Source organism: Lissotriton helveticus, chromosome 2_1 (genome assembly GCF_964261635.1).
Source record: "Lissotriton helveticus chromosome 2_1, aLisHel1.1, whole genome shotgun sequence".
NCBI classification, from domain to species: domain Eukaryota; kingdom Metazoa; phylum Chordata; class Amphibia; order Caudata; family Salamandridae; genus Lissotriton; species Lissotriton helveticus.
This window is the reverse complement of record NC_136059.1, coordinates 89,142,777-89,170,264: the sequence shown is the minus strand read 5'-3', so window position 1 is coordinate 89,170,264 and position 27,488 is coordinate 89,142,777. Positions and strand designations below refer to the sequence as shown.

Genomic DNA, 27,488 nt, shown 5'->3' with positions numbered 1-27,488 from the left:
CTCGTCGCACCCACGGGTCTCAGCTTTGCTGCAGATGTGAGTTGAGGTCGGAGAGGTCTGGGAATCCGGGTCTCGTCGGGCTCTGAAGTCTGGATCCTCGAGGGAAGACGACAAAGGGAAGCTGTTGAACGCTTGGTGGTGCCTGCTTGTGCAGGGTGGACACTCCTTGTCCACAAGGGAGATTCTTCAGTCTTCTGTGGAGCAGAACGTCGAAGGGCCAGAGTTTCTTCTTGTAGAATAGTTCAGGATAATCTAATTTGGGATGGGTGCCCGCTCCTACCTTTATTCTAAGAAAAGGGGCTGGCACGCGACTAGGTCCTGCCCATGGGTGGGACCAGGAGGGGGGTGGTTACACCCCTCTCCTTTGTCAGGTCTCTCCCCAGCTCAGGGGCCGTGGTGCCCCTGGAACTGGTTTGAGCCGGCATATGCACAGTGAGCACCGGGGTGCCACTTGCAGTCACCTTCCTCTCAGCCCTGCCTACCTGGGATACACAAAATCCTGTCTGGGATGGTGCTAGCACCGCCCCTGACAGGAAACCCTTTGTCCAGGCCTCCCTCGCTGGAAGGACTCCCAGCAGCAGGAGGTCAGACTTCTGTCTGTGGTGGAAGCATCCATTTTGTGATGCTGAGGCTTGAGTTAACTTTAACCGGGGTTCACAGTTACATACATGTCGTGTCCCTCTAGAAGGGTGGAATGCTAACCCCGTCGCCAGAATTGGCAAGGGGTTAGTGTTCAAATTCGTATGACACCTTACTCGACATGTTTTGATAATGCTATGCCAAAGTTAGCATTTAACCGCGAGGATTATAATGCACTTCAGAGTATATGGTATAGCGTTATCATGGAACAGCTATTAGGACTTGGTTCCGCAAGCTGCAAACTGGCTCAGCTCATGCCAGAGCACCATCTCACATAATTCCAAGCACTCTGCCTTCAGGATTGATAAGGCCTTCCATAGGAGTGACTGATAGGAATATATGTGTCCATTTTAGGTTTAGATATAGGGATACTATATCTACAGCAAAGGGTGTTTACACCACCTTGCCCCAGCTGTCATGCAGCCAGTTGTCAGTTTTGGATGGCCAGCCAGGGGTGGCATAATAAATGCTTCACCCCCTGGTAGGCCCTGGGTACACCTATGCCCGGGATACCGAAGGTATACTGTACAGGGACTGATAAGGTGACTCAGTATCCAATTAGATATGTACCTAGGGTACATGGAGTCCATTTTAACAGAGAGAGCAGGAAGCCTGGGGTCCTGAATAGCAGGATCCCAGGCCAACTAAGTCAAAAACCAGCAAAACACTAGGCAAAAATTTCGGGGTAACCATATTCAGATATCCACCTTCCTACACAAGTGTGCTAGTTTAACAGGGTTTTCCCGAGGCCCATCTGGAAGTGTCCTAAATCAATTACTTTGTGACTTTTACATTCCCATTGATTTTCTATGGTAACCCGCATGTGTGTTTAGACACTGCACACGCGTCCTGTGGGTCTCCTACTCCCAATCCTTTGGTAGTCCTGTGTAGCCCCAGCGATTCTCTAGGCCCTAGGCCTATTCACGTTTCCTGAAGTGGTCCTTATACCACTTCTTTAGTATATGGTTCGTGAGGCCCCTAGGGCAGAATTGTATTTGTGCAACTTATAGTATGCTTATTGAGTAACTTGTGCTGTGTCTCGAACTCTGACCTCATAAACAGTGCAGAGGGCTTGTTTTAGTAATAAATACATATATATTTGATATATACCTTGTATGATGTCCTTTCATTTGGTATTCAAGGGATAATTTTTGGTAAAACAATTGGCTTCATATGCTCTCTGAAGTGGTAGCCTAAGACTGCTTTGTCCATGCTACCACAAGGATAGCTGGTCTATAAGATTGACTTTACAACCATCACCATAAGGGTTGTTTGGACTGGTGCAAGGTGCTCACTAGAATGGTGAACATCATATACCAGGCCAACTTCTCACATACTGCACTTAGTGCCCAGGAATGGACCTGGGTACTGTAGGGGTACAGGGCTCATACACCTATTCTCACACCACTGGCATAGGGCATCCAGTTAGAGGGATGGCTGATGTATGCCATTCAAGAGTGATTTACACATAGCTGGAGTCACACTGAGATGCTATGGTGGGTGAAATCTGATGGCTTGGGAAGCGTGCTCAGCGTTTGCTTTGGCTGAGATTAGTTAAAGTATTACTTCCATCCCTTTGGTGGTATTTTAGATTTCTTGTTAGTTACCATCTTTCAGGTATCATCTCTCGACAAATGTTTTGATGGGATTTAATTATGTATCAAAATGATGTGGTGGTAGATATTTTTATTGTGTTAATGCTGCTTTTGCAAAAAATGTAGATCTATGAACTTTTCTCATGTATAATTTGAATGTTTTTTCTTATCTGTAGCCTCGGCCTGAAATTCACGAAGAATTTGTTCATCTTAAAAATTTGCCCAAAGAAGGATACACCGACCTCGAAGTAGCTTATGTGGGCCTGCGGTTTGGAAAAGTTAATAACTATGTTGTCATCAGAAATAAAAGAAAGGTAAATTCTTTTGCATGTTCTATAATGTTTAATCCAATGTCTAGTTCAATTACTTGTTAAACATTTGATTTTTGTTAGTTGGTTTTGCCACATTTAATACACATTGTGAGGAAATGTGCTGGTTTATATGGTGTAATTGTTCAACCTCACTGAGTAATACACTTGCCAGTCTCTTTAGCTCCTGTAGGTTACTTTAGAGAAACCTTTAGCTCATCCATGGGTACCTGTGGCTCTGAGCAGTCAGGCTTACAAAGGAACAAGTGTTAAGCATTTAGAGACATCTAGCCGCAGATTCCTTAACTTATAATATCCTCCTGGTGCCATCCTGGATCCGGTGATTTTCCAGCAGTACCTCTGCACACCAGGGGATGGCATTGCATGGCTCCGCTCTGACCTCTACGGATGTGATGTCAGTGGAGCCATATAAGTCCCCTCTGGCGTGCTGTGACACAGATCCTGGAGAACTGATTCCTGTGTACTGTTTAGTTTTTTGTCCTTACTGATGCATTTTTGCGTCCGGGATCAGTGCGCCGATGCCTTTGGGTTTCAAATCGTATGACACCTGCATGTGGCAGATGTCAGCGACGGACGCACACTTGATTTCTGTGTGGTGCTTGGGCCAGCACCACGACTCCAAGGAGTTCGACGACTGTCGGCGGATGAAGCCCAAGTCCCTGTGGGAACGTAGGATGAAATTGTTGTTTTCTCAGATATCTAGTTAAGTTCGAGCGTCTTCTGTCTTCTTGAGCTGGTACTATTTTTTGGGGCAGGCCACTAGGTCGTTCCAGAGGCCATCACTCGCCTTCCCACAGGTACGCACAAGAGGAAGTCATAAAGGCAGTCTTCACGTAGTTGTGACGTCTTGGCCCGTGGTTACTCCAGTATTGGAACTTTCATAGATTCACATGCCTGAATCATTCCCCGTCGTCAAGACCGGTATATAAAAAAGCAGTGCTTAGTAGTATAGCAAACTGAAAAGAGGCCTAGACCCATTTCCCTTTTGCAACCCATAGCCTTTGTTATGTAAAAAAGCCCAAACTTTTCCCTGAACCAATCAGAGCTCCTCACCCTCTAGAAGACTCCTCTGAGAGAACCTTCTGCCCCTCAGATTTTTCTGCCGCATGTTTTGCTAGGGAGTCTCCTTTGAGCTCTGCTAAAACTCTTTACTTCTACAGTATTTTGACTTCGATTTGAGGTTTTTACATCAACCATGTCTGAGAGAAAAAAAGATAATTTAGAGCTTGCTTAACCTGCTCCAGGAAGAGGCTTTATACAGATAACCCTCACAAGGCTGCATCTACTGTCTCTATCCAGACCATAAGGCAGCAGATTGTAAGGTATGTCTAGGCTGTCCTGTTTTCAGTTTCTATTTTTGGTAAATTCTGGTGGGGTTTTTTCAGTGTTTTCAATATCTTAAAAAACAGTTGTTTTCAGTGGTTACACATTTTCACGCCACTAAAAACAACAGAAAAAGTGTTTTTCCGGTGTTTATGGAACGTTTTCTTTTTATCATTGCTTGCTTTCTGCACTGAAAGAACATGGTATATAGACAGTGTACGTATAGTGTATAGGAGGTCCAAAGAGATTTTTGCAAATTAATCTTATTGTAGTACACCATACAATACTTCTTCAGTGAGTCTTTGGTCATGTGCGCTTGCACTTTCCTTCCCATGTAAACTTCTGTGAAAAGACCCTCTCAGCATTCATAGCCCCTTGGGCTGAGAACCGTCAGCTAAGGGACACAGTTGGGATGACTCTTTCTTTGATGCCACATAAAGCACAAAATGATAAATATTTGCATTTTAGTTCCTGTGCATAAGAAAACAGTGCACCAGCATGGACTAAAAAGTCAATAGCATCCCCCTCATTAAATCTGAAGATTGTAAAGATGCTTTCAGCATACCATCTAAGTGGCAAGGATCTCCTACAGGGAATCACTTCAGCTCGGGTATCAATTTTGACAGGTCATCACACAAATTTGTTATATACATAGCTGAATCACTGCAAATACAAACAATATCACTCCAATCTTCCATCGTTCCATGTTTTCCAAAAGTCTGGTGTCACTTTTTCACCGCTATCCCAGATGCTTGATGATATATATACTTGTCACTATACCTTGCATTTAATGTTTAAAACCTGAGGTGTTGGCAATTCACCTACTATCAATACTGACCCACTAGAAACTATGGTCTGATGTATTAAGGGTTTTTACCCATTCTCTGTGGGTAAATGTGATGACACATATTAGGAAAGATTTTTATGAAACTAGCCATTTTACCTATCAGTGAAAGAATCAAATGCAGCCAAAATATCAAATATGAGATTGATATGTCCTGATTCTCTACAGTTCATAAAATAATTAAACTAGACCTAAAATATGAAACTAAACCCTGCATCTTTAGACCAAAGGCCATAAAACTGAAAAAAGTAAAAGGAAGAAGAAACAATATTTTAGTGGCATCCCTAAAGAACAAAACTCAAGCAGAGTAATGTTAGCCAGTCTTTCTTACTTTTAGCTTGTATAACAAAGTTACATTTTATTGACTCCTTCAGTAAGAACAAAATGACTCTTTCACTTTCTTTTTCCTTTCTTTGAATAGCATTTAGTTTGTGGTTGTGCAGGTGTTTTTTCAGTGTTTATATGTTTTCACCGGTGAGGGCTATTTTTCTTTCAGTGGGGTTTTATCAGTTATTATAGGTTTAAACCTAAAACCCCACAGCCTAGGTATGTCGTACCTTTTCAAATAAGACCTTGAAAGATCGTGAGGGAAGGCTACTGATCTGGCTTCAGAATGTCAATGCCAGGAAGGAAATCCTCTCAAGTGAGAGTGAGGAGGAATCTGTGGCGTCTAACTTCTCAGAAGAGAAGTAGATCTCCTCAGACACATTCCTCAGGGGAAAGACCTGAGAAGGCCCCAAAAAAGACCACCCCAGGGTCCTCAGGGTGCAGTCCCTCAAAATCCCCTTCAGTCTCATCTAAGGGGAAGAAGGGTTCTGCTGGTCAGGTGAAAGGACGGGTTCTCTCTATACTAGACATGAGTATAAGCCATCCACACACCCAAGGTGTACCTGAACACCTCTGTAGTGGGATCAATGATTTGTGCCGTCTTATATCACTTGTTTACCTGATTGTATATTGATATGCTTTATGTATGTTATTATCCTACCATGTTAGTGACTATTATACTGCTCCCATTATCTCTGTTCATTCCTACTGCCCCTACCCTGTCTTTGTGAAGCGCTCTGATATCTGTAAGGATCTTGTTCGCGCTATATAAAACTTTAAATAAATAAATAAAGGAGCAAAATCTACCTCAGATCTACCACAGTCACCTCAGAAGATCAAACTTACCATCAAACGGTCTTCTACGCCTTCTGAGAAGTCAATTGGACCGTCGACAAAAAGGGACCATAGACGATGACAAAAACACCTCAGTCGTCGACGAAAAAGGATAATAAGTCTGGTGAGAAAACGTCGACGATTTCACCGTCGCCGTTGATATCGTCAACGGTTTCAGTCGACGAAGGCATCGACGACGGCAGCGTCGACGACAGCAGTGTCGACTAGGACGACAAAGTCTTCGAGGACAGCGTCGACGGTAACTACAACGGTGGCGTCGACGACAATGACTTGGTCGATAACGGCGATGGGAATCTCGTCGACGAGGGAAAAAACACAAGAAAAAAGGTTGGTGCCTTGGAAAAAACCTATAACACCGGAGGTTACATCTCCAAGCAAGGTCTCCCCATTGCTGCCATCTCACATGCTGGAGGAGGAAGATTCGGAAGACGATGAGTAGGGTAGTGCCAGTAGCCCTTCTCAATTACAGGTCAAGTACCAAGAAGACGATTCTGAGGAGGAATATGGGGGTTATCAAGAACAACACCGATATCGCCAACAGCAACGGGAGGAGATGACAAGTGTGCCATCCTCTTTGTTGCAGGATCTCCAGGGAATTTTGGAGGATTATAGGAAAAGATACCCAGCGACTCCAGTCGCTCAACAGGCCATAGAGGCTACTCCACGTCCACAATCGGTTCCAGGGACGCCGATTCGTAGGAGAGGGATTGTGCCGGAACCTACTGCTAGGTCCCCACCGCCGACGACACACCACGATACCTCGGATGACGATCATGAGGATGGTGAGATTGCGGACATAAGTGCAGAATGGCATGACTATATCGCCCCATCACCTTCAACCCCTCCGCAGAGACCAGTAGATTCTCCACCAGAGGACATTGGTGGATTTCATAATTTGATGGAAAGAGCCACTAAGAGGTTTGCACTGACCATGACAGAAGAGAAAACGGAATGTTTTCTTTATGACTTTAAGGACTCGTATCGAAAATCAGTACGATCCCTGCCTATAGTGTCTCAAATCTGGAAGGAAGGATTAAAGGTCATGGAGACGCCAGCGACGGTAACACCCGTTCTGCCCAGACTGGATAAAAAGTATAAGGCACCGGTTGATGCTCCATCTTGCCTTTTGGGTCATCCCAAACCGGATTCTGTTATCACTCAAGCGGCTCAACAGAAATCCAGGAACCCATCTGCTCCGATTGCAGCACCTCCAGACAAAGAGGGGAGATGGTTGGATAACGCGGGAAAACGGTTTTCATTGATGTCGGCCCTGCTTGTGAGAGCCGCTAATATATTTCAAAGTTTTATATAGCGCGAACAAGATCTTTGCGGATATCAGAGTGCTTTACAGAAAACAAGGGCTAGGGGAAACAAAGGGTGATTAAACAAACTATTGGGTACCGTATAGTAGTCGGTAGTAAGTGAATAGCCAGATAGGATAGCAATCAGATAAACATAATACAAAAAGATAATCAGAATAACCAATAATACAAAAAAAAACGGAGCAAAGTCTTCAATCCAGTAAATATAGAGTTCAGGTGAATTTAGCCATATGGATGGCTTTTACCTCTTTCTTAAAAAATGCCGTGGAGGAGAGAAGTCTGGTTTCAGGAGGGAGTGCATTCCAGATCCTGGGTGCCATTCCCGAGAAGGAGCGTTTGTATGTTTTTTCCTTCCGGAATCTTCGGGGTTTCAGGAGGAGATTTTTTGTGCTTCTGTTGGATCTGGAGCCTCCTGATATAGTCAGCTTTTGAGTGAGGTAGTCAGGTGACTTGTGGTGTACGGCTAAGTGTGTCATGCAGGCGATTTTCAGCTGTATTCTGGCTTCAAACGGCAGCCAGTTCATTGATTTTAAGTCCGGGGATATGTGCAAATGTTTCCTTGATCCAGTGATAAGTCTCGCTGCAGCGTTCAAGTAGGCTCTTAAGGGTGCAGTTGTTGATAGGGGAGTCCGCTGAGAGCCACAATTCCGTAGTCTATGCGTGGGATGACACGGGCTTGTACAGCAGTTTGGAAGTCCTTAGCTGGGAAGAAGGGTTTAAGTTTCCTCAAGTGTTGATTTAAAAATTAGCTCCTTTAGTTGCTTTGCTAATGTGCTGCTGCATGTTAAGATTGGCGTCAAGTGTGATGCCTAAGGATTTCGTGGAGTCCACGATGGTGGGTTGGACATTGAGTGCAGTAAGGTGCTTGAGCCAGGTTTGGGAGATGGTGATTTTCGCAGGCGGTGCGATCAGAAGGAACTCCGTTTTAGGAGCATTTAGTTTGAGGTGATTGTCGGCCAACCATGATTGGGTGTTTCCGAGTGTGGAGTTCAGAAGTTTGATGTCTTCCAGGGATTGGAATTTGAGGTAGAGTTGAGTGTCGTCGGCGTACATGTGAAAGTGTACATTAGATGCTTGAAGCAAGGTGGTGAGTGGTTCCATGACCAGGTTGAACAATGTGGGGGATAGGGAAGATCCTTGTGGGACGCCTAATGTTACAGGCACAGATGAGGACAACACGTTGTTGATTTTGAACTTCTGAAACCGGTTATGTAGGAAGGAAGTGAACCATTTGATTACAGTTCCGGATAAACCCTTCTCCAGTATTAGGGGTGTCTTTCATAGATTCACATGCTTGAATATCCCCCGTCGTCGAAGTGGGAGTCCCACGGTACATAAAATAGCAGTATTATATGCATATATACATGAAAATTATAATAATTACATATACATATATAAAATACAGTAAAATATAAAGAGTTTAAAAGTACCATAGAACCAAATAGGCCCATAGAAAGCCTAAGGGAGAACTCACTTTAGTAACATATCAGTGTCATTATGTATTAGTCCATATTCTAGCCAATCGGGCTGTAGCTCCCTCTAGAACCTTCTCCTCAGAAGCCCAAGTCCTCAGATTTTCTACCGCACGTGGTGTGAAGGGAGTCTCCCTGATCTCTGCTCAGTTTTTCTTCATACATAGCTGTTTTTTCTTCTCAGATGTTGTGAGAAGTTGGCCTGATATATAATGTTCACTATTCTAGTGATCACTATATATCAGTCCAAACAACCCTTATTGATGATTGGTTGTAAGTCAACCTTATAGACCAGCTATCCTAGTAGCATGGATACGAGCAGTCTAAGGCTAAGACTCTAGAGGGCGTGTTAAGCCAGCTGTTTTACCATCACATTACCCCTTGAACACCCAGTGAAAGGACACCACACAAGTGTTATGAAAATAAACAGTGTATTTATTAGAATCACAACAGCCCTGTACTCTTTATGAGGACAGGGTGCTAGGCACACAACAAAACTCTTACGAAAATACTTAAGTTAGCACAGTATGTTCGAGGCATGTGGGCTGCTAAATTCATATCTTAGCATTAGATCGCCGCCTAGTGTTGGGCTCGGATGATCGCACATTGTTGTCCTGGAAGAGTCTTCGAAGTATCCTGAGATAGGTGGCTCCTCCCCTGGACTACAGTGCTCATGGGCATCGGCTCCATCCCCAGATTGTTTTTTTCCGCCATTGGGTTCGGATGTGGTCTCGACGTCTTACTGTCGGAACCAAGAAAAACTAACTTTTAGCGGCCAAAAGGCCTCGATTTTCTTGCGTCGGTATTGTCTGCGCACGGTCTCGAGTCTTCCGTCTCTTGGAGCCGGAATAAGCGGAGTTTTCTTCGCTCTCAGAACTTTGAGGCCTTCTCATCGCGACACGACTGCAAAACTTTTCGGACATGGAGCGGAGCCCGTTTAAGTACTGCCCGCTTTGTGGGTCCAAGTACCCACACATCGATCTACACCCCGTCTGTAACAAATGCCTTTCGCCTGACCACGACGACGGCAAGTGCAAGGCCTGTGCACAGTTCCGCTCCAAGAAGACTCTCAAGCTTCGCCGCGCGGTGCGCATGGAAGCGAGACAAGCAGCCCCGGATCCGGAAAACATCTTCGGCGACCAGGACGAAGAGGACCAGGGTCATCATCTTCAAATCTCCCCACCCGAGACGGAGGTCGAGGCGGATCCGGGAGACGACGACGGAGTCGTGGGTCAAGGCCTTGAATACGTCGACGAGGTAGGAGACGACGATGAGATTTATGGGGCCGCGGCAGACAGCTCGGGGGACGAGCTCTGCCCCGAAGGTTACGAGGATACCGACCGGGTCACGGGATCGCCTGTCGGCCTTACCCAAGACCCGTTGCCGCAAGCCACAGCCCCGCCTTCGGTCCCGGCCACGGACTTACTTGCTGAGCAGACTGTTTCGAAACCGAAACCATCGGGATCGACAACACCTAAAATGGCCGACCCGAAAACGAAACCGAAACTTAAGGACTCGAGTGTCCCTAAGATGGCTGCCGTGCCGGTGAAAACGACGGTGCCCGCTACCCCATCGACTCCGTCGACCTCCGGTCCGCAGAAGTCGAAGAAGTCAGTCGATTCCGATGCTGCAAAATCGAAAACGACGCCAGAGGAGGGGTCCTCCAAGAAAGATGGTCGGCACGGGTCAGCGGCTACGACGCCGTCCAAGCCCGCCAAAGTCGGCTCCAAGGAGGCTACGCAAGCACACGGAACGAAGTCTGCGCCCCGAACACAGGAATCGGAGTCGGTGAAGACAGGATCCGCGCCCAAAGCTCACAAGGCCCACAAAGACGTCGGATCCGAGGGAAAGATCAGACCATCCTCGTCGGCGCCGAAACAAACTGTGAGTGAGGCGTCCCCCATAGCCGAATCACTGCAAAGAATCAGGGAGAAGGCCTTTGCCCCGTCGGCTCCGATACCATCGCCGCAGCCGCAAAAGGACAATCCAGCGAAGCCTTCTGGGAAACTTCTCTTTATTTTGCCGCCGAAGGAGGCGCCAAAAGCATTTTCAACCAAATCGGCACCGAAACAGGTGATTTCTTCACCGACTGGCCCGCTTCCACGTCGGGTACTCGAATCAGAGGATGATTCAGAGCATTTCATCGACGCTGACACAGGCAAACTGACCCTCTATAAGAGGAAAATCACTTCGGAGCCAGTGGACTCCTATGTCATCCCACTAAAGAAGAAGAGGGTGCCCCTTGACGCCTCAGGCCTCACGGAACCAATCCAGCCTCCTCCGAGACGGAGCCCTACTCCCTCCCCAGAACACTCTGCGGGTGAGGGGTATGATGAGGACGAGCAGTACAATTTCCCTATCAATGAACCTGATGCACAACCGGATTCATATGATGACACTGGTGACCAGAACACCCAAGGTGTGGGGCAGGACCCGCAGCTTTTTAATGCACGTGCATCCCCGACTGAGGATTCAGCAGGTTTTCATGCACTACTCGAAAGGGCGGCAGCCAATCATGATGTGGACATGCATGCCGACCCGGTTGAGGAAGACTTCCTTTTCGACACGTTTTCAGTCTCTGAAAGGACAGTAAAGACACTGCCTATGCTTAAAGGAGTCCTCAAGCATGCTGGGGACATATTTAAGGAGCCTACAAGAGTGAGAGTGGTCAACCCTCGCATTGAAAAAAAGTACAGACCTGCACCTGCAGACCCCGCATACATTCGGGGACAGTTGCCACTGGACTCTCTTGTGGTCGCCAATGCCAGGAAACGTGCCAACTCCCAGACAACGGGTGAAGCTCCTCCCCCGGATAAGGAGTCCAAAGTGCTAGAGGCAGGGGGCAAAAGAGTAGCTGCACAGGCATCAAACTTTTGGCGCATCGCCAATACACAGGCACTCTTGGCGCGTTACGATAGGGCGCACTACGACACCCTAGAACAGATTGTACAACACCTGCCTCCAAAGTTCCAAGAGGGCACCAAACTGCTTATTGAGGAAGGGAAGCTAATCTCAAACGCAGCCATCAAGTGTGCACTTGACGCAGCAGACACAGCTGCTAGAGCTATCAACACTAGCGTTATGCTGAGACGACAAGCGTGGCTCCGCATCTCAGGGTTTAAACCGGATATTCAGACAACAATTCTTAATCAGCCAGTCAATCCCGATAGTCTGTTTGGTCCAGATGTTGACACCACCCTAGAGAAAATAAAGAAAGACACAGAAACTGCTACGTCCATGGGGGCCCTACAGTCACAACAGTTTCGTGGCAGCAATTTTCGTCGCTCAGGTGCACGTGGAGTCACCAGAGGACAAATGGGTCAAAAATCCCAGTTCTCAAAAAGTGGGGCACAATCCTCGTTCACAAAACAGAACAAGGGAGGTTGCAGAAATAACAGCAACAGAGGTCGCGGCAGAGGAAACAGCTCCCGCTCCTCTACTCCAAGCAAACAGTGACTTTCTGTCACTGCCCCCCGACCACCTAACACCTGTCGGGGGGAGACTGCAGCAGTTCCTGCCCGTCTGGAGAAACATCACCACAGACAGGTGGGTGCGACAACTAGTCCAGTATGGTTATTGCCTAGAGTTGAAATCCACTCCACCCAACATCCCGCCAAGGCAAAGGCCTATGTCCGCAGAGCACTTGCTCTTATTGCAGCAGGAAGTAGTGGTGATGCTGCAAAAGGGAGCAATCGAGCTCGTGCCGGTGGGAGAGGAAGGCACAGGGGTATATTCCCTGTACTTCCTTATTCCAAAGAAGGACGGATCTCTCAGACCCATTCTAGATCTACGTCCCCTCAACCTGTACATACTATCAGAACATTTCCACATGCTTACACTGCTACAGATTCTTCCCTTGCTAAACCAGGGAGACTTCTTAGCAACCTTAGATCTCAAGGATGCTTATTTCCACATTCCACTACACCCGTCCCACAGGAAATACCTCAGGTTCACTATTCAAGGCAAGCACTACCAGTTCAAGGTCCTACCCTTCGGAGTCACCACAGCCCCGAGGGTGTTCACCAAGTGTCTGGCGACAGTAGCGGCGCACCTCAGGAGGCAGAACATCCATGTCTACCCCTACCTAGACGACTGGCTCGTGCAAGCCAAGTCAGAACAACAGTGCGCCGCAGACATGTCGACTACAATTCACCTTCTTCACGATCTGGGTTTCTCGCTGAACTACCCAAAATCGCATCTACAACCAGCACATGTCCGGCAGTTCCTAGGTGTGACGATCAACACCCTGACGGCCATGGCTCAGCCAAACCAAGTCAGGATAGACAGCATGCAGGCTCTGATCCAAAAGTTCAGGCCACAACACTCGCTTCCAGCGAGAGTGTTCATGCAGTTGATAGGCATGATGGCCTCCTGCATCTTCATAGTCCCTCACGCACGCCTACATATGCGCCCGCTCCAGGAGTGCTTAGCGAATCAGTGGACACAGGCTCGTGGGCAATTGACAGACCTAGTGTTGGTTACCAGTCGGGCATACGACTCTCTGCATTGGTGGACTCCACACAACCTTTGCAAGGGCCGACTGTTCCAAGAGCCTGTGCCGCAGATTGCCCTGACAACAGACGCATCTCTCCAGGGATGGGGAGCTCATCTGCTCACTTACACAGTGCAGGGACTATGGACGACGCAGCAACAGAAGATGCACATTAACTATCTGGAACTGATGGCAATCTTCATGGCGCTCAAGTCCTTCATTGTACATATGTGCAACAAGGTCGTGTTAGTCCGGACGGACAACATGACCGCGATGTACTACATTCAAAAGCAGGGAGGCACCCACTCGCCACAGCTGTCTCATCTGGCTCAGAGCATGTGGAAGTGGGCCATTCAGAGGAACATTTTCCTCATGGCAGAACACCTCCCAGGAAAGGACAATCAGATGGCGGATCTGCTCAGCAGGTACAGCCATCAAATGCACGAGTGGGAGTTACACCCATCTGTCCTCCACCCGTACTTCCAGCAGTGGGGTCATCCGGAGATAGACCTGTTTGCCACAAAAGAAAACGCAAAATGCCAACACTTTGCCGCCAGGTTCCCTCACCCACAGTCGCAGGGGAATGCGATATGGATGAACTGGTCAGGCAAATTTGCGTACGCTTTTCCGCCAGCCCCTCTAATACCGCTGGTCGCAAGAAAGCTAAGGCAGCACGCGATGACTCTCATCCTAGTTGCTCCAACGTGGGCGCGCCAGGCTTGGTACACCACGTTCCTCGAACTCTCAGTGGTGCCGCATCAAAGACTGCGCCTCACGCCCAGTCTTTTGACGCAGAACCATGGAGAAATTCAGCATCCAGATCCGCAACAGCTCAACCTGGCCATCTGGCTCCTGAAGTCCTAGAGTTTGGATACCTTAACCTACCTCCGGAATGCATGAACATCATCAAGGAGGCAAGGAAGCCAACTACCAGAGCATGCTATGCTGCAAAGTGGAAGCGTTTTGTCATTTACTGTACAGCCAATGACATCAACCCGCTAGATGCATCTATCCCCAACATCATCTGCTATCTGTTGCATCTTTACAAGTGCAATCTAGCGTACACTTCCATTCGGATACATCTATCCGCCATAGCGGCTTATCTCCAGAACAGGCAGCACCTCTCTGTCTTCAGAGTGCCCGCCATTAAAGCCTTCCTTGAAGGTCTGAAACGAGTCATTCCCCCAAGAACACCGCCAGCTCCGGTGTGGAACCTCAATGTCGTTCTCACCAGACTGATGGGACCACCATTTGAGCCACTGCACTCGTGTGAACTCCAGTTCCTTACGTGGAAAGTAGCTTTCCTTGTAGCTATTACGTCTCTGAGGCGTGTCAGTGAGCTGCAGGCGCTCACAATCCAAGAGCCATTCATTCAAATTCATCCAAATAGGGTAGTGCTACGCACTAACCCCAAATTCCTTCCGAAGGTGGTGTCACAGTTTCATCTAAACCAAACTATTGACTTACCAGCATTCTTTCAAAACCCGCAAACGGTGGCGGAAAGAATGCTCCATACCTTAGATGTACGGAGGGCGTTGATGTACTACATAGACAGAACACAACCCTTTAGGAAAACAAAACAACTCTTTGTTGCCTTCGCACCACAACACAAAGGCAACAATACCCCCCAGAGCGCACTCCACACGCAAACTGGGGGCATCCATGGCTTTCCTAGGGAACATTCCTTTAGAGGATATTTGCAGAGCAGCCACGTGGGTTACACCACATACCTTTACAAAACACTACTGTGTTGATGTGCATTCCAAGCAGCAAGCTGCTTTAGGACAGGATGTTCTGAAAACACTTTTTCAGGTTTCTGCAGCTGGCACGGGCAACCGCCGCTGATGGAGGGACTGCTATGTATTCTATGCTAAGATATGAATTTAGCAGCCCACATGCCTCGAACTGAATATGCTACTTACCAGTATGCATCTGTTCTTGGCATGTAGGGCTGCTAACATTCATATCGCCCGCCCTCCTCCCCGGTGCCTGGCGCAGCTGCAGATATACTATTGTATTTATTCATTAGCATGGACATCCTTTACACTTTTCACTCCATCTTCTGCCACAATGGCGAAAAACAATCTGGGGATGGAGCCGATGCCCATGCGCACTGTAGTCCAGGGGAGGAGCCACCTATCTCAGGATACTTCGAAGACTCTTCCAGGACAACAATGTGCGATCATCCGAGCCCAACACTAGGCGGCGATCTAATGCTAAGATATGAATGTTAGCAGCCCTACATGCCAAGAACAGATGCATACTGGTAAGTAGCTGTGAGAAGTTGGCCTGATGTGCAGTGCTCACTATTCTAGTGATCACTATATCAGTCCAAACAACCCTTATTGATGATTGGTTGTAAGTCAACCTTATAGACCAGCTATCCTAGTAGCATGGATACGAGCAGTCTAAGGCTAAGACTCTAGAGGGCGTGTTAAGCCAGCTGTTTTACCATCACATTACCCCTTGAACACCCAGTGAAAGGACACCACACAAGTTGTTATGAAAATAAACAGTGTATTTATTTATAACAAGACTACCCTGGCTCTTTATGAGACAGGGAGCTAAGCACACAACAGAACTCTTACGAAAATACTTTTAAGTTAGCACGTTACACAAATGCCCGAGGGGCACGAAAAACCATATACGCTAAAAGTGGAATGCGAATTACTAGCAGGTAAGTAACAGTTCTAATAGGCTTTGGAATCGCTAGGACTGGACTAGGGAATCGTTAGATTACTACTAGGAGGCCTAGGGGACTCGGGTGCAGAGTGTGCACTCTCACGCGGGATGCGGGACAAAGTCTATGGAAGCTAGAATTCACAAAGTTAGTGTTCACGGGCGAACCCGACCTGGTAGGGAGAAAACGACAGTGGATCCTGACCCTTGGATAGTGAGGCTATGCTGGGACACCGGAGTGCCGAAGTTACCTAGCCCAGGGGCTGCAGCTGCATAGGTCTGAAAAGACGTCTGGGATCTCGTTGCCGGACCAGGAGCCTGGAAGGAAGAAGTTGCTGGCAGGCGACCAGTGAAGGAAAGTTCGATGGATCCAAGCCTGGATCAAGGAAGAAGAAAAACCTGAAAGCAGAGGGGACCAAGTTCTTGAATCACTAGCCAGTGATTAAGTGGGCACCAGGATGGCACCGGGCGAAGTCACCGCAGTCAGGTGAGTGGGCACTGCTGGGCTCTGCAGTCTCTCGGACCAGGAGGCGTTGTCGGCGACCAGGATGGAGGTGCGAGCTGTCCCACGAAGGATGAAGTCGTTGGCGTCGAAGTTACCCAGGATTGGGCAACAAGCCTTGGCTAATTCAAGCCCACGCGGTGGACTCAAAATGGCGTCTTGAGTGGACCAGGAGGGTCCGGGGTGCTCCTCTTCTGGAAGGGAGCAAGGGCCAGTCTGGAGCAACCAGACCAGCAGCAGGAATGTCGTCGGGCGTCGTCAGGAAGGCCACAAGCCAACGGGCTAGTAGCCAAACAACGCGGTGGGCAGCGGAAAGCAGAAGGGCCCCACGCAGATCGTGGAGATGCTGGGGGGCTGCACTTCGGAGCTGGAGCTGCTCAGAGTCGGGGCTTCTTGGACCCCAAAGCACTCACCAGTAGATTACTCGGCGGGCTTGCTGGAAAGAAGTCGTGCAGTCTTGCAGATGGCCGGTCCCTTGAGGTCTCGTCGCACCCACGGTTCTCAGCTGGGCTGTAGAGGTGGGTAGAGGTCAGAGGTGCCAGGGAAGCCGGTTCTCGTCGAGCTGGGCAGTCGGATTCCGGAGGAAGGACTTACAGCAGACCGCAGTGTTCTTAGATGGTGCCTGCGGATGCAGGGTGACTACTCCTTAGTCACAAGGGAGAAATCTTAGGAAGAAGTCTTGAGTTCCTTTCGCGGAAAGTAGTTTCAGGATTCAAAGATGATCTGATTTGGAAGGGGGCCAGTCTCTACCTTTATCCTGTAAAAAGGGGCTGGCACGCGACTAAGTCCTGCCCTATGGGTGGGACTAGGAGGGGGGTGGTTACACCCACTTCCTTGGCGGGCTTTTCCCCAGCACAGGGTCTGGAGTGACCCTGGAACTGGTTCCAGCCAGCCTATGCACAGTGAGCACCGGGGTGCCACGTGCAGTCACCTTCCTCTAAAGCCCTGCCTACCTACAATACACAAAACCCTGTCTGGGACGGTGCTGGCACCGCCCCTGGCAGGAAACCCTTTGTCCTTATCTCCTGCTCTGGGAGGACTCCCAGCAGCAGGAGGGCAGACTTGTGTCTCGGTGGCAGCATCCATTTTGTGGATGCTAAGGCTCTGTCTGACTTTAACCGGGGTTAGGGGTTACATACATGTCGTGTCCCTCTAGAAGGGTGGAATGCTAACCCCGTCGCCAGAATTGGCGAGGGGTTAGTATTCCCATTCGTATGACACCTTACTCGACATGTTTTGATAAAGCGATACCAGAGTTGGCACATAACCGCGAGGATTATAATGCACTTAAGAGTATATGGTATGCGATATCATGGAAACGGCTAAGGGATGGATCCCGAAAGCCGCAGACAGGCTCAGCTCATGCCAGAGCACCATCTCACACGATTCCAAGCACTCTGCCTTCAGGATTGTTAAGGCCTGCCATAGGAGTGACTGATAGGAGATCTGTGTGTCCATTTTTAGGGTTAGATATAGGTATACTATATCTAAAGCAAAGGGTGATTACACCACCTTGCCCCAGCTGTCAAGCAGCCAGTTGTGTCAGATTTGGATGGCCATCCAGGGGTGGCATAATACATGCTGCAGCCCCTGGTAGGCCCTGGGTACACCTATGCCCTGGGTACCTAAGGTACACAGTACAGGGACTGATAAGGTGACTCAGTATCCAATTTAGATATGTACCTAAGGTACATGGAATCCATTTTACAGAGAGAGCAGTAGGCCTGGGGTCCTGAATAGCAGGGCCCCAGGTCAACTAAGTCAGAAAACCAGCAAAACACCAGGCAAAAAGTTGGGGGCAACCATAGTCAGGGATCAACCTTCCTACAGTAGCATATTCAATATGTGTGGTAAAACAGCAAGCTCAAATCCCACCGCTGCCACCAATGTGAGAAGTTGGCCTGATGTGCAGTGCTCACTATTCTAGTGATCACTATATATCAGTCCAAACAACCCTTATTGATGATTGGTTGTAAATCAACCTTATAGACCAGCTATCCTAGTAGCATGGATACGAGCAGTCTAAGGCTAAGACTCTAGAGGGCGTGTTAAGCCAGCTGTTTTACCATCACATTACCCCTTGAACACCCAGTGAAAGGACACCACACAAGTGTTATGAAAATAAACAGTGTATTTATTAGAATCACAACAGCCCTGTACTCTTTAAGGACAGGGTGCTAGGCACACAACAAAACTCTTACGAAAATACTTAAGTTAGCACAGTATATACAAATGCCCGAGGGGCACGGAAACCATATACTCTTAAAGTGGAATGCGAAATTACTAGCAGGTAAGTACAGTACTAATAGGCTTTGGAATCGCTAGGACTTGACTATGGAATCGTTAGATTACTTCTAGGAGGCCCAGGGGACTCTGGTGCAGAGTGTGCACTCTCACGCGGGATGCGGGACAAAGTCTATGATAGCTAGTAAAGTTAAAGTTAGTGTTCACGGGCGAACCTGACCTGGTAGGGAGAAAACGACAGTGGATCCTGACCCTTGGATAGTGAGGCTATGCTGGGGCACCGAAATGCCGAAGTTACCTAGCCCAGGGGCTGCAGCTGCATAGGTCTCAAAAGACGTCGGGAAACCTCGTAGACGAACCAGGAGCCTGGAAGAAAGATGCTGGCAGGCGACCAGTGAAGAGAGTTAGAGTTGATTTAAGCCTGGATCTTGAAGATGGATGACACCTGAAAGCAGAGGGGACCAAGTTCGTGACTACTAGCCAGTAGTCAGGTGGCACCAGGGGGGCACCGGATGGTAGTCACCTCGGCTAGGTGAGTGGGCGACGCTGTGCTCTGCAGATCTCACGGACCAGGAGGCGTTGTCGGCGACCAGGATGGAGAGGCGAGCTGTCCCACGATGGATGAAGCTGTCGGCGTCGAAGAACCCAGGATTGGGCAACAAAGCCTTGGCTAATTCAAGCCCACGCGGTGGACTCAAAATGGCGTCTTGAGTGGACCAGGAGGGTCCGGGGTGCTCCTCTTCTGGGAGGGAGCAAGGGCCAGTCTGGAGCAACCAGACTAGCAGCAGTGATGTCGTCGGGCGTCGTTCAGAAGGCCACAAGCCAGCGGGCTAGTAGCCAAACAACGCGGTGAGCAGCAAAAAGCAGAAGGGCCCCACGCCGATCGTGGAGAAGCTGGGGGGCTGCTCTTCGGTGCTGGAGCTGCTCAGGGTTGGGGCTTCTCGGACCCCAAAGCACTCGCCAGGAGATTACTCGGCGGGCTTGCTGTGCAGAAGTCGTGCAGTCTTGGCAATAGTCGGTCCCTTGAGGTCTCGTCGCACTCACGGTTCTCAGCTTGGCTGTAGAGGTCGGAGGTGCCAGGGAAGCCGGGTCTTGTCGAGCTGGGCAGTCGGATTCCGGAGGAAGGACTTACAGCAGACCGCAGTGTTCTTCGGATGGTGCCTGCGGATGCAGGGTGACTACTCCTTAGTCACAAGGGAGAATCTTGAAGAAGAAATCTTGATGTCCTGTCGTAGAAAGTCGTGTCTTGATTCCAAAGATGATCTAATTTGGAAGGGGGCCTGCTCCTACCTTTATCTGGGAAAAGGGGGCTGGCACGCGACTAAGTCCTGCCCTAGGGGTGGGACCAGGAGGGGGGTGGTTACACCCCTCTCCTTTGGCGGGCTTTCCCCAGGCCAGGGGCTGGAGTGCCCCTGGAACTGGTTTCAGCCGGCCTATGCACAGTGAGCACCGGGGTGCCACTTGCAGTCACCTTCCTCTGAAGCCCTGCCTACCTAGGATACACAAAATCCTGTCTGGGACGGTGCTGGCACCGCCCCTGGCAGGAAACCCTTGGTCCTTATCTCCTGCTCTGGGAGGACTCCCAGCAGCAGGAGGGCAGACTTGTGTCTCGGTGGCAGCATCCATTTTGTGGAGATGAGGCTCTTTTGGACTTTAACCGGGGTTAGAGGTTACATACATGTCGTGTCCCTCTAGAAGGGTGGAATGCGAACCCCGTCGCCAGAATTGGCGAGGGGTTAGTATTCCAATTCGTATGACACCTTACTCGACATGTTTTGATAAAGCGATACCAGAGTTGGCATATAACCGCGAGGATTATAATGCACTTAAGAGTATATGGTATGCGATATCATGGAAACGGCTAAGGGATAGATCCCGAAAGCCGCAGACAGGCTCAGCTCATGCCAGAGCACCATCTCACACGATTCCAAGCACTCTGCCTTCAGGATTGTTAAGGCCTGCCATAGGAGTGACTGATAGATCTGTGTGTCCATTTTAGGGTTAGATATAGGTATACTATATCTAAAGCAAAGGGTAAGTACACCACCTTGCCCCAGCTGTCGTGCAGCCAGTTGTGTCAGTTTAGTTAGTCAGTCCAGGGGTGGCACAATACATGCTTCAGCCCCTGGGAGACTTCTGGGTGCACCTCAGCCCTGGGTACAGGGACTTGGAGAGGGCCCAGTGCCAATTCAGTACCTGAGTACAATTTGGATAGAGAGAACAGCTAGGCTGTGGGTCTGATTAGCAGGCCCACAGCCAGGGAAAGTCGTAAACCAGTGCAGCAAAAAGCAAAATTCTGAGTGATCATAGGATTGCAGACCCTACTCTCCTACAATGGGGTACAGAGAGATCATCCCATGGCAGTGGTCAATCTCAGCTGGGGAGGTGTCACTGGCCACAAGAGAGAGGCAGTGTCACCAAACTTGCCTGTAGATTGCCTACTGGGGAATGATTTAGAGCTCTCAGCCTGGGCTGAGGTAGAGCAAGAAACCCATTCTAAAATGGTAAACATCCATGGTAAGGTTAGTGGGGCAGTGATAGCCACAGCCCCAGTCCAAGATATCCTCCCTGAACAGGTCAGGAGGGCTGTGCCAGTCACAGCCCAATCTCAGACAACTTCCTTCCCAGAACAGGTTGTCAAGGCTGTGATGGTCACAGCCCACACCCAAACTGAGCCCCCTCCTGAAAAGGTTGGGAGAGTTGTGATGGCCACAGCTCAAACTCAGACAGATAGTGTTGTGAAGCCTGAAACTATGGATCACTCCACTCAGACAGAGCATTAAGGAGGAAGAGAAATCTCCCTCCCACCAGACTTTAGGAAAGGGTCAGCCTCCTCAGGGAACTGATCTGACCCCTTGTGAAGAAACTGCCACAGAGGTAGTCAGGCCTAGCCTGGCAGAACCCCTGATGTCAGTGGACCCTTCCAAGGTGGGACCCAGTCTGGAGCAGGTAACCTGCCCCTCTCTACCCTGCCTCAGTCAGCCCAGGGCTGTAGAGGTCAGGGAGGCCAGTGTTGGACCCCAAAGGGCCCCCTGTCCAAAAGAATTCCCCAATCAGCAGATTAAGGGCACTGAAGCTAGTAGTCCTAGCCAAGTGAAAATAAAGCACACTCCTGAGGGATCCCCCTTAAAATTAGTTAGGGACCTCCCACAGATGGATACTGTTGGGCACAGCCAAACTTGGGACCTGAGGGCCCCAGACCTGACCTGTCCCTCCAGTAAGCCAAACAGAGGGACCCAACCTCCAGCTGTAGGTAGCCAGAGGTTGACCCTGAGAGCCCAAAAAAACTCAGTCTTGGAAAGAAAGGCCTTTATGGTGGATAGTGATTGGAGGAAGCTGAGCCCAAAATTAGTGGAGCCTCACTACAGTACTCCATTTCAGCACCAGCCTGTTACTTTGCCAAAACACACCACAGGTAGAGATTCCCTATGGTGGAGACCCTCCGACACCCTTAGGGTGAGGGATTGCTTAGTGGACCATGAGATAGGGGGTAACCATGCCAGTGCTGGTACTTCCTTATATGGCCACTCAGGCAATATAGGCTTACCTGGCAAGGCTAGCCTTATCTCCTTTCGTTGGGGGGGGGTTATGTAGGAAGGTAGATCCCTGACTATGGTTGCCCCCAACTTTTTGCCTGGTGTTTTGCTGGTTTTCTGACTTAGTTGACCTGGGGCCCTGCTATTCAGGACCCCAGGCCTACTGCTCTCTCTGTAAAATGGATTCCATGTACCTTAGGTACATATCTAATTGGATACTGAGTCACCTTATCAGTCCCTGTACAGTGTACCTTAGGTACCCAGGGCATGGGTGTACCCAGGGCCTACCAGGGGCTGCAGCATGTATTATGCCACCCCTGGCTGGCCATCCAAATCTGACACAACTGGCTGCACGACAGCTGGGGCAAGGTGGTGTAATCACCCTTTGCTTTAGATATAGTATACCTATATCTAACCCTAAAATGGACACACAGATCTCCTATCAGTCACTCCTATGGCAGGCCTTAACAATCCTGAAGGCAGAGTGCTTGGAATCGTGTGAGATGGTGCTCTGGCATGAGCTGAGCCTGTCTGCGACTTTCGGGATCTATCCCTTAGCCGTTTCCATGATAACGCATACCATATACTCTTAAGTGCATTATAATCCTCGCGGTTATATGCCAACTCTGGTATCGCTTTATCAAAACATGTCGAGTAAGGTGTCATACGAATTGGAATACTAACCCCTCGCCAATTCTGGCGACGGGGTTAGCATTCCACCCTTCTAGAGGGACACAACATGTATGTAACCTGTAACCCCGGTTAAAAGTCAGACAGAGCCTTAGCATCCACAAAATGGATGCTGCCACCGAGACACAAGTCTGCCCTCCTGCTGCTGGGAGTCCTCCCAGAGCAGGAGGCAAGGACAAAGGGTTTCCTGCCAGGGGCGGTGCCAGCACCGTCCCAGACAGGGTTTTGTGTATTCCAGGTAGGCAGGGCTACAGAGGAAGGTGACTGCAAGTGGCACCCCGGTGCTCACTGTGCATAGGCCGGCTGAAACCAGTTCCAGGGGCACTCCAGCCCCTGGCCTGGGGAAAGCCCGCCAAAGGAGAGGGGTGTAACCACCCCCCTCCTGGTCCCACCCATAGGGCAGGACTTAGTCGCGTGCCAGCCCCCTTTTTCCAGATAAAGGTAGGAGCAGGCCCCCTTCCAAATTAGATCATCTTTGGAATCAAGACACGACTTTCTGCGAAAGGACTTCAAGATTTCTTCTTCAAGATTCTCCCTTGTGACTAAGGAGTAGTCACCCTGCATCCGCAGGCCCCATCCTAAGAACACTGCGGTCTGCTGTAAGTCCTTCCTCCGGAATCCGACTGCCCAGCTCGACAAGACCCGGCTTCCCTGGCACCTCCGACCTCTACTCACCTCTACAGCCAAACTGAGAACCGTGAGTGCGACGAGACCTCAAGGGACCGACTATTGCCAAGACTGCACGACTTCTTCACAGCAAGCCCGCCGAGTAATCTCCTGGCGAGTGCTTTGGGGTCCGAGAAGCCCCAACCTTGAGCAGCTCCAGCACCGAAGAGCAGCCCCCCAGCATCTCCACTATCGGCGTGGGGCCCTTCTGCTTTTTGCTGCTCACCGCGTTGTTTGGCTACTAGCCCACTGGCTTGTGGCCTTCTGAACGACGCCCGACGACATCACTGCTGCTGGTCTGGTTGCTCCAGACTGGCTCTTGCTCCCTTCCAGAAGAGGAGCACCCCGGACCCTCCTGGTCCACTCGAGACGCCATTTTGAGTCCACCGCGTGGGCTTGAATTAGCCAAGGCTTTGTTGCCCAATCCTGGGTTCTTCGACGCCGACAGCTTCATCCATCGTGGGACAGCTCGCCCCTCCATCCTGGTCGCCGACAACGCCTCCTGGTCCGTGAGATCTGCAAAGCCCAGCGTCGCCCACTCACCTAGCCGAGGTGACTACCATCCGGTGCCCTCCTGGTGCCACCTGACTACTGGCTAGTAGTCACGAACTTGGTCCCCTCTGCTTTCAGGTGTCATCCATCTTCAAGATCCAGGCTTGGATCAACTCGAACTCTCTTCACTGATCGCCTGCCAGCATCTTTCTTCCAGGCTCCTGGTTCGTCTACGAGGATTCCCGACGTCTTTTGAGACCTATGCAGCTGCAGCCCCTGGGCTAGGTAACTTCGGCATTTCGGTGCCCCAGCATAGCCTCACTATCCAAGGGTCCGGATCCACTGTCGTTTTCTCCCTACCAGGTCGGGTTCGCCCGTGAACACTAACTTTAACTTTACTAGCTATCATAGACTTTGTCCCGCATCCCGCGTGAGAGTGCACACTCTGCACCCGAGTCCCCTGGGCCTCCTAGAAGTAATCTAACGATTCTATAGTCAAGTCCTAGCGATTCCAAAGCCTATTAGTACTGTACTTACCTGCTAGTAATTTCGCATTCCACTTTCAGAGTATATGGTTTTTCGTGCCCCTCGGGCATTTGTGTATACTGTGCTAACTTAAGTATTTTTATAAGAGTTTTGTGTGCTTAGCTCCCTGTCTCATAAAGAGCCAGGGTAGTCTTGTTATAAATAAATACACTGTTTATTTTCATAACAACTTGTGTGGTGTCCTTTCACTGGGTGTTCAAGGGGTAATGTGATGGTAAAACAGCTGGCTTAACACGCCCTCCAGAGTCTTAGCCTTAGACTGCTCGAAACCATGCTACTAGGATAGCTGGTCTATAAGGTTGACTTACAACCAATCATCAATAAGGGTTGTTTGGACTGATACAAAGTGCTCACTAGAATAGTGAACATTATATATCAGGCCAACTTCTCACAATCCCCAACTGCAGGCTACATATGAGGGTCGTTCAAGAGGAACTAGACGAACAGTGGAAACAGATTTCAGGATCTTTCAACGACAGGATCGTTCTCACGCCCCGCATTCAGGTAGCTCTGAAATGGTGGTCTCACCCTCCGAACATATCCATCGGTCGGTCTTTTCGAGACGCGACTCCGACGCTTACAACCGATGCGTCCCTAGAGGGTTGGGGAGCGCACCTCGAAAGCATGTCCGTAAAAGGAAAGTGGACGGCGGTCCAGCGCACTTGGCACATAAACCGCCTGGAGCTTCTTGCGATCTTCCTTGCCCTGAAGTCTTTCCAGAGGTTAGTGCAGGGCCAATGTCTGTTGGTGAGAACAGACAACCCCACCAGCATGCACTACCTCAACAAGCAGGTTGGCACGAGGTCCCTTCTGCTTTCCCGACAAGCACAGGAGATGTGGAACTGGGCGATTCATCACCAAGTTCAACTTACGGCCATCCATGTGCCGGGTGTTTCCAATGTTCTGGCAGACTCACTCAGCAGATCACTCTCGGACAATCACGAGTGGGAACTCAACCAACTCTTGTTCATTTTCCATCAGTGGGGCCAGCCACAGGTGAATCTCTTTGCGACTGCCGCGAACAGGAAATGCCAACACTTTGCAAGTCGTCATCCCCACAGAGAATCGAGCGGAAATGCATTTTCGATCAACTGTTCGAACGAATTCATCTACGCTTTCCCTCCACTTCCTCCGATTCCGCGCCTGTTGCACAGGATGAGGCTTCAACCCTGTCATGTCATCCTGATCGCACCCAAGTGGCCGGGTCGCCCATGGTTCTCGGACCTTCTGTTTTCCCAGAACAAGCAAATATCGCTTCATCCTCTGCCTCACCTCCTCACGATGAAGCAGGGGCAGATTTGCCACCCAGATCCGGCATCTCTCCAGCTCCATGCCTGGAACCTGAAAACAATGAATTTGCACGTTTAAACATCGACGCAGATTGCAGGGAAGTGTTAGCGCACGCTAGCGCTCCATCCACCATAAAAACCTATCAGCTTAAATGGAAGCGTTTCTGCGTTTGGTGCCACACCAAAGCCTTGGATCCAATGACAGCCCAACCGGAACAAATCCTGCCTTTTTTCCTAGTGTAGGAGAGTGGGGTCTGCAATCCTATGGTCACCCCAGATTTTTGCTTTTTGCTTCACTGGTTTACGACTTTCCCTGGCTGTGGGCCTGCTAATCAGACCCACAGCCTAGCTGTTCTCTCTCTAAATTGACAATCCTGTACCTTAGGTGCATTTACCAATTGGTACTGGGCCACCTTAACAGTCCCTGTACAGTATACCTTGGGTATTTTTTATTTTATTTATTTATTTTTTATTTATTCAAAGTTTTATATAGCGCGAACAAGATCCTTACAGATATCAGAGCGCTTCACATAGACAAGGTAGGGGCAGTAGGAATGAACAGGGATAATGGGAGCAGTGTAATAGTCATTAACATGGTAATAATAATAACATACATAAAACATATCAATATACAATCAGGTAAACAAGTAATATAGGACAGCACAAGTCATTGTTCCCACTACAGGGGTGTTCAGGTACACCTTGGGTGTGTGGATGGCTTATACCAGTGTTATAGTATATAGAGAACACTGAGTGAGGGCAACGGGAGAGTGGATCAGTAAACCAGCGTGTATCCTATATTGGTCGGTAAACGAGAGTAGCGTAGTAGTGTCCCCGTCAAGTAGAAATATAGTGCCAAAGGACAATGTGAACAGTGGTACAAAGCAATGCAGAGTCTCTGATCCAGCACCTATGAGGTTCAGGAGATCTTGGCCAGAAGGATGGTTTTCACCTCTTTCTTGAAGAGTGCAGTGGAGGAGATAAGCCTGGTTTCAGGGGGGAGCGCATTCCAGATCCTGGGTGCCATTCCTGAAAAGGAGCGCTTGTATGTTTTCTCTTTCCGGAATCTACGAGGTTTCAGGAGTAGATTTTTTGTACTTCTATTGGATCTCGAACCTCCTGATATATACAACTTTTGAGCGAGGTAGTTGGGTTCATTGTGGTGCACGGCCGCGTGTGTCATAATTGCAATTTTTTTAGCTGTATTCTGGCTTCAAAAGGCAGCCATTTTAGAGACTTTAAGTCTGGGGATATGTGCGAGTGCTTTCTAGAGCCAGTAATGAGTCTCGCGGCAGCGTTCAGGGAGGCTCTTAAGGGTGCTGTTGTGGATAGCGGGAGTCCGCTGAGGGCCACAATTCCGTAGTCTATTCGAGGGATGACTAAAGCTTGTACAGCAGTTTGGAAGTCTTCGGCAGGGAGGAAGGGTTTAATTTTCCTCAGTGTGTTGATTTGGAAATTAGCTGCTTTTGTGGCTTTGCTAACGTGCTGCTGCATGTTGAGCTTGGCGTCGAGAGTGACGCCTAGGGATTTCGCAGAGTCCACGATTGTAGTTTGGACATTGAGTGCTGTTAGGTTATTGAGCCAGGTTTGGGTGATGGAAATTTTCGCCGGGGGTGAGATGAGTAGGAACTCAGTTTTCAGAGCAT

The 27,488-nt window shown here is 49.2% G+C and overlaps 1 protein-coding gene across 2 annotated transcripts in view; it reads left to right on the top strand.

The window, feature by feature from the left end:
* ZNF638 (zinc finger protein 638) overlaps window positions 1-27,488 on the top strand; it is a 985,826-nt gene that overhangs the window by 523,398 nt on the left and 434,940 nt on the right. For both annotated transcript variants that reach the window (XM_078674499.1, XM_078674497.1), the window contains one exon: window positions 2,411-2,548. In XM_078674499.1, the coding sequence (XP_078530625.1) occupies window positions 2,411-2,548 (138 nt within the window). The remainder of the gene's footprint in view (window positions 1-2,410; window positions 2,549-27,488) is intronic.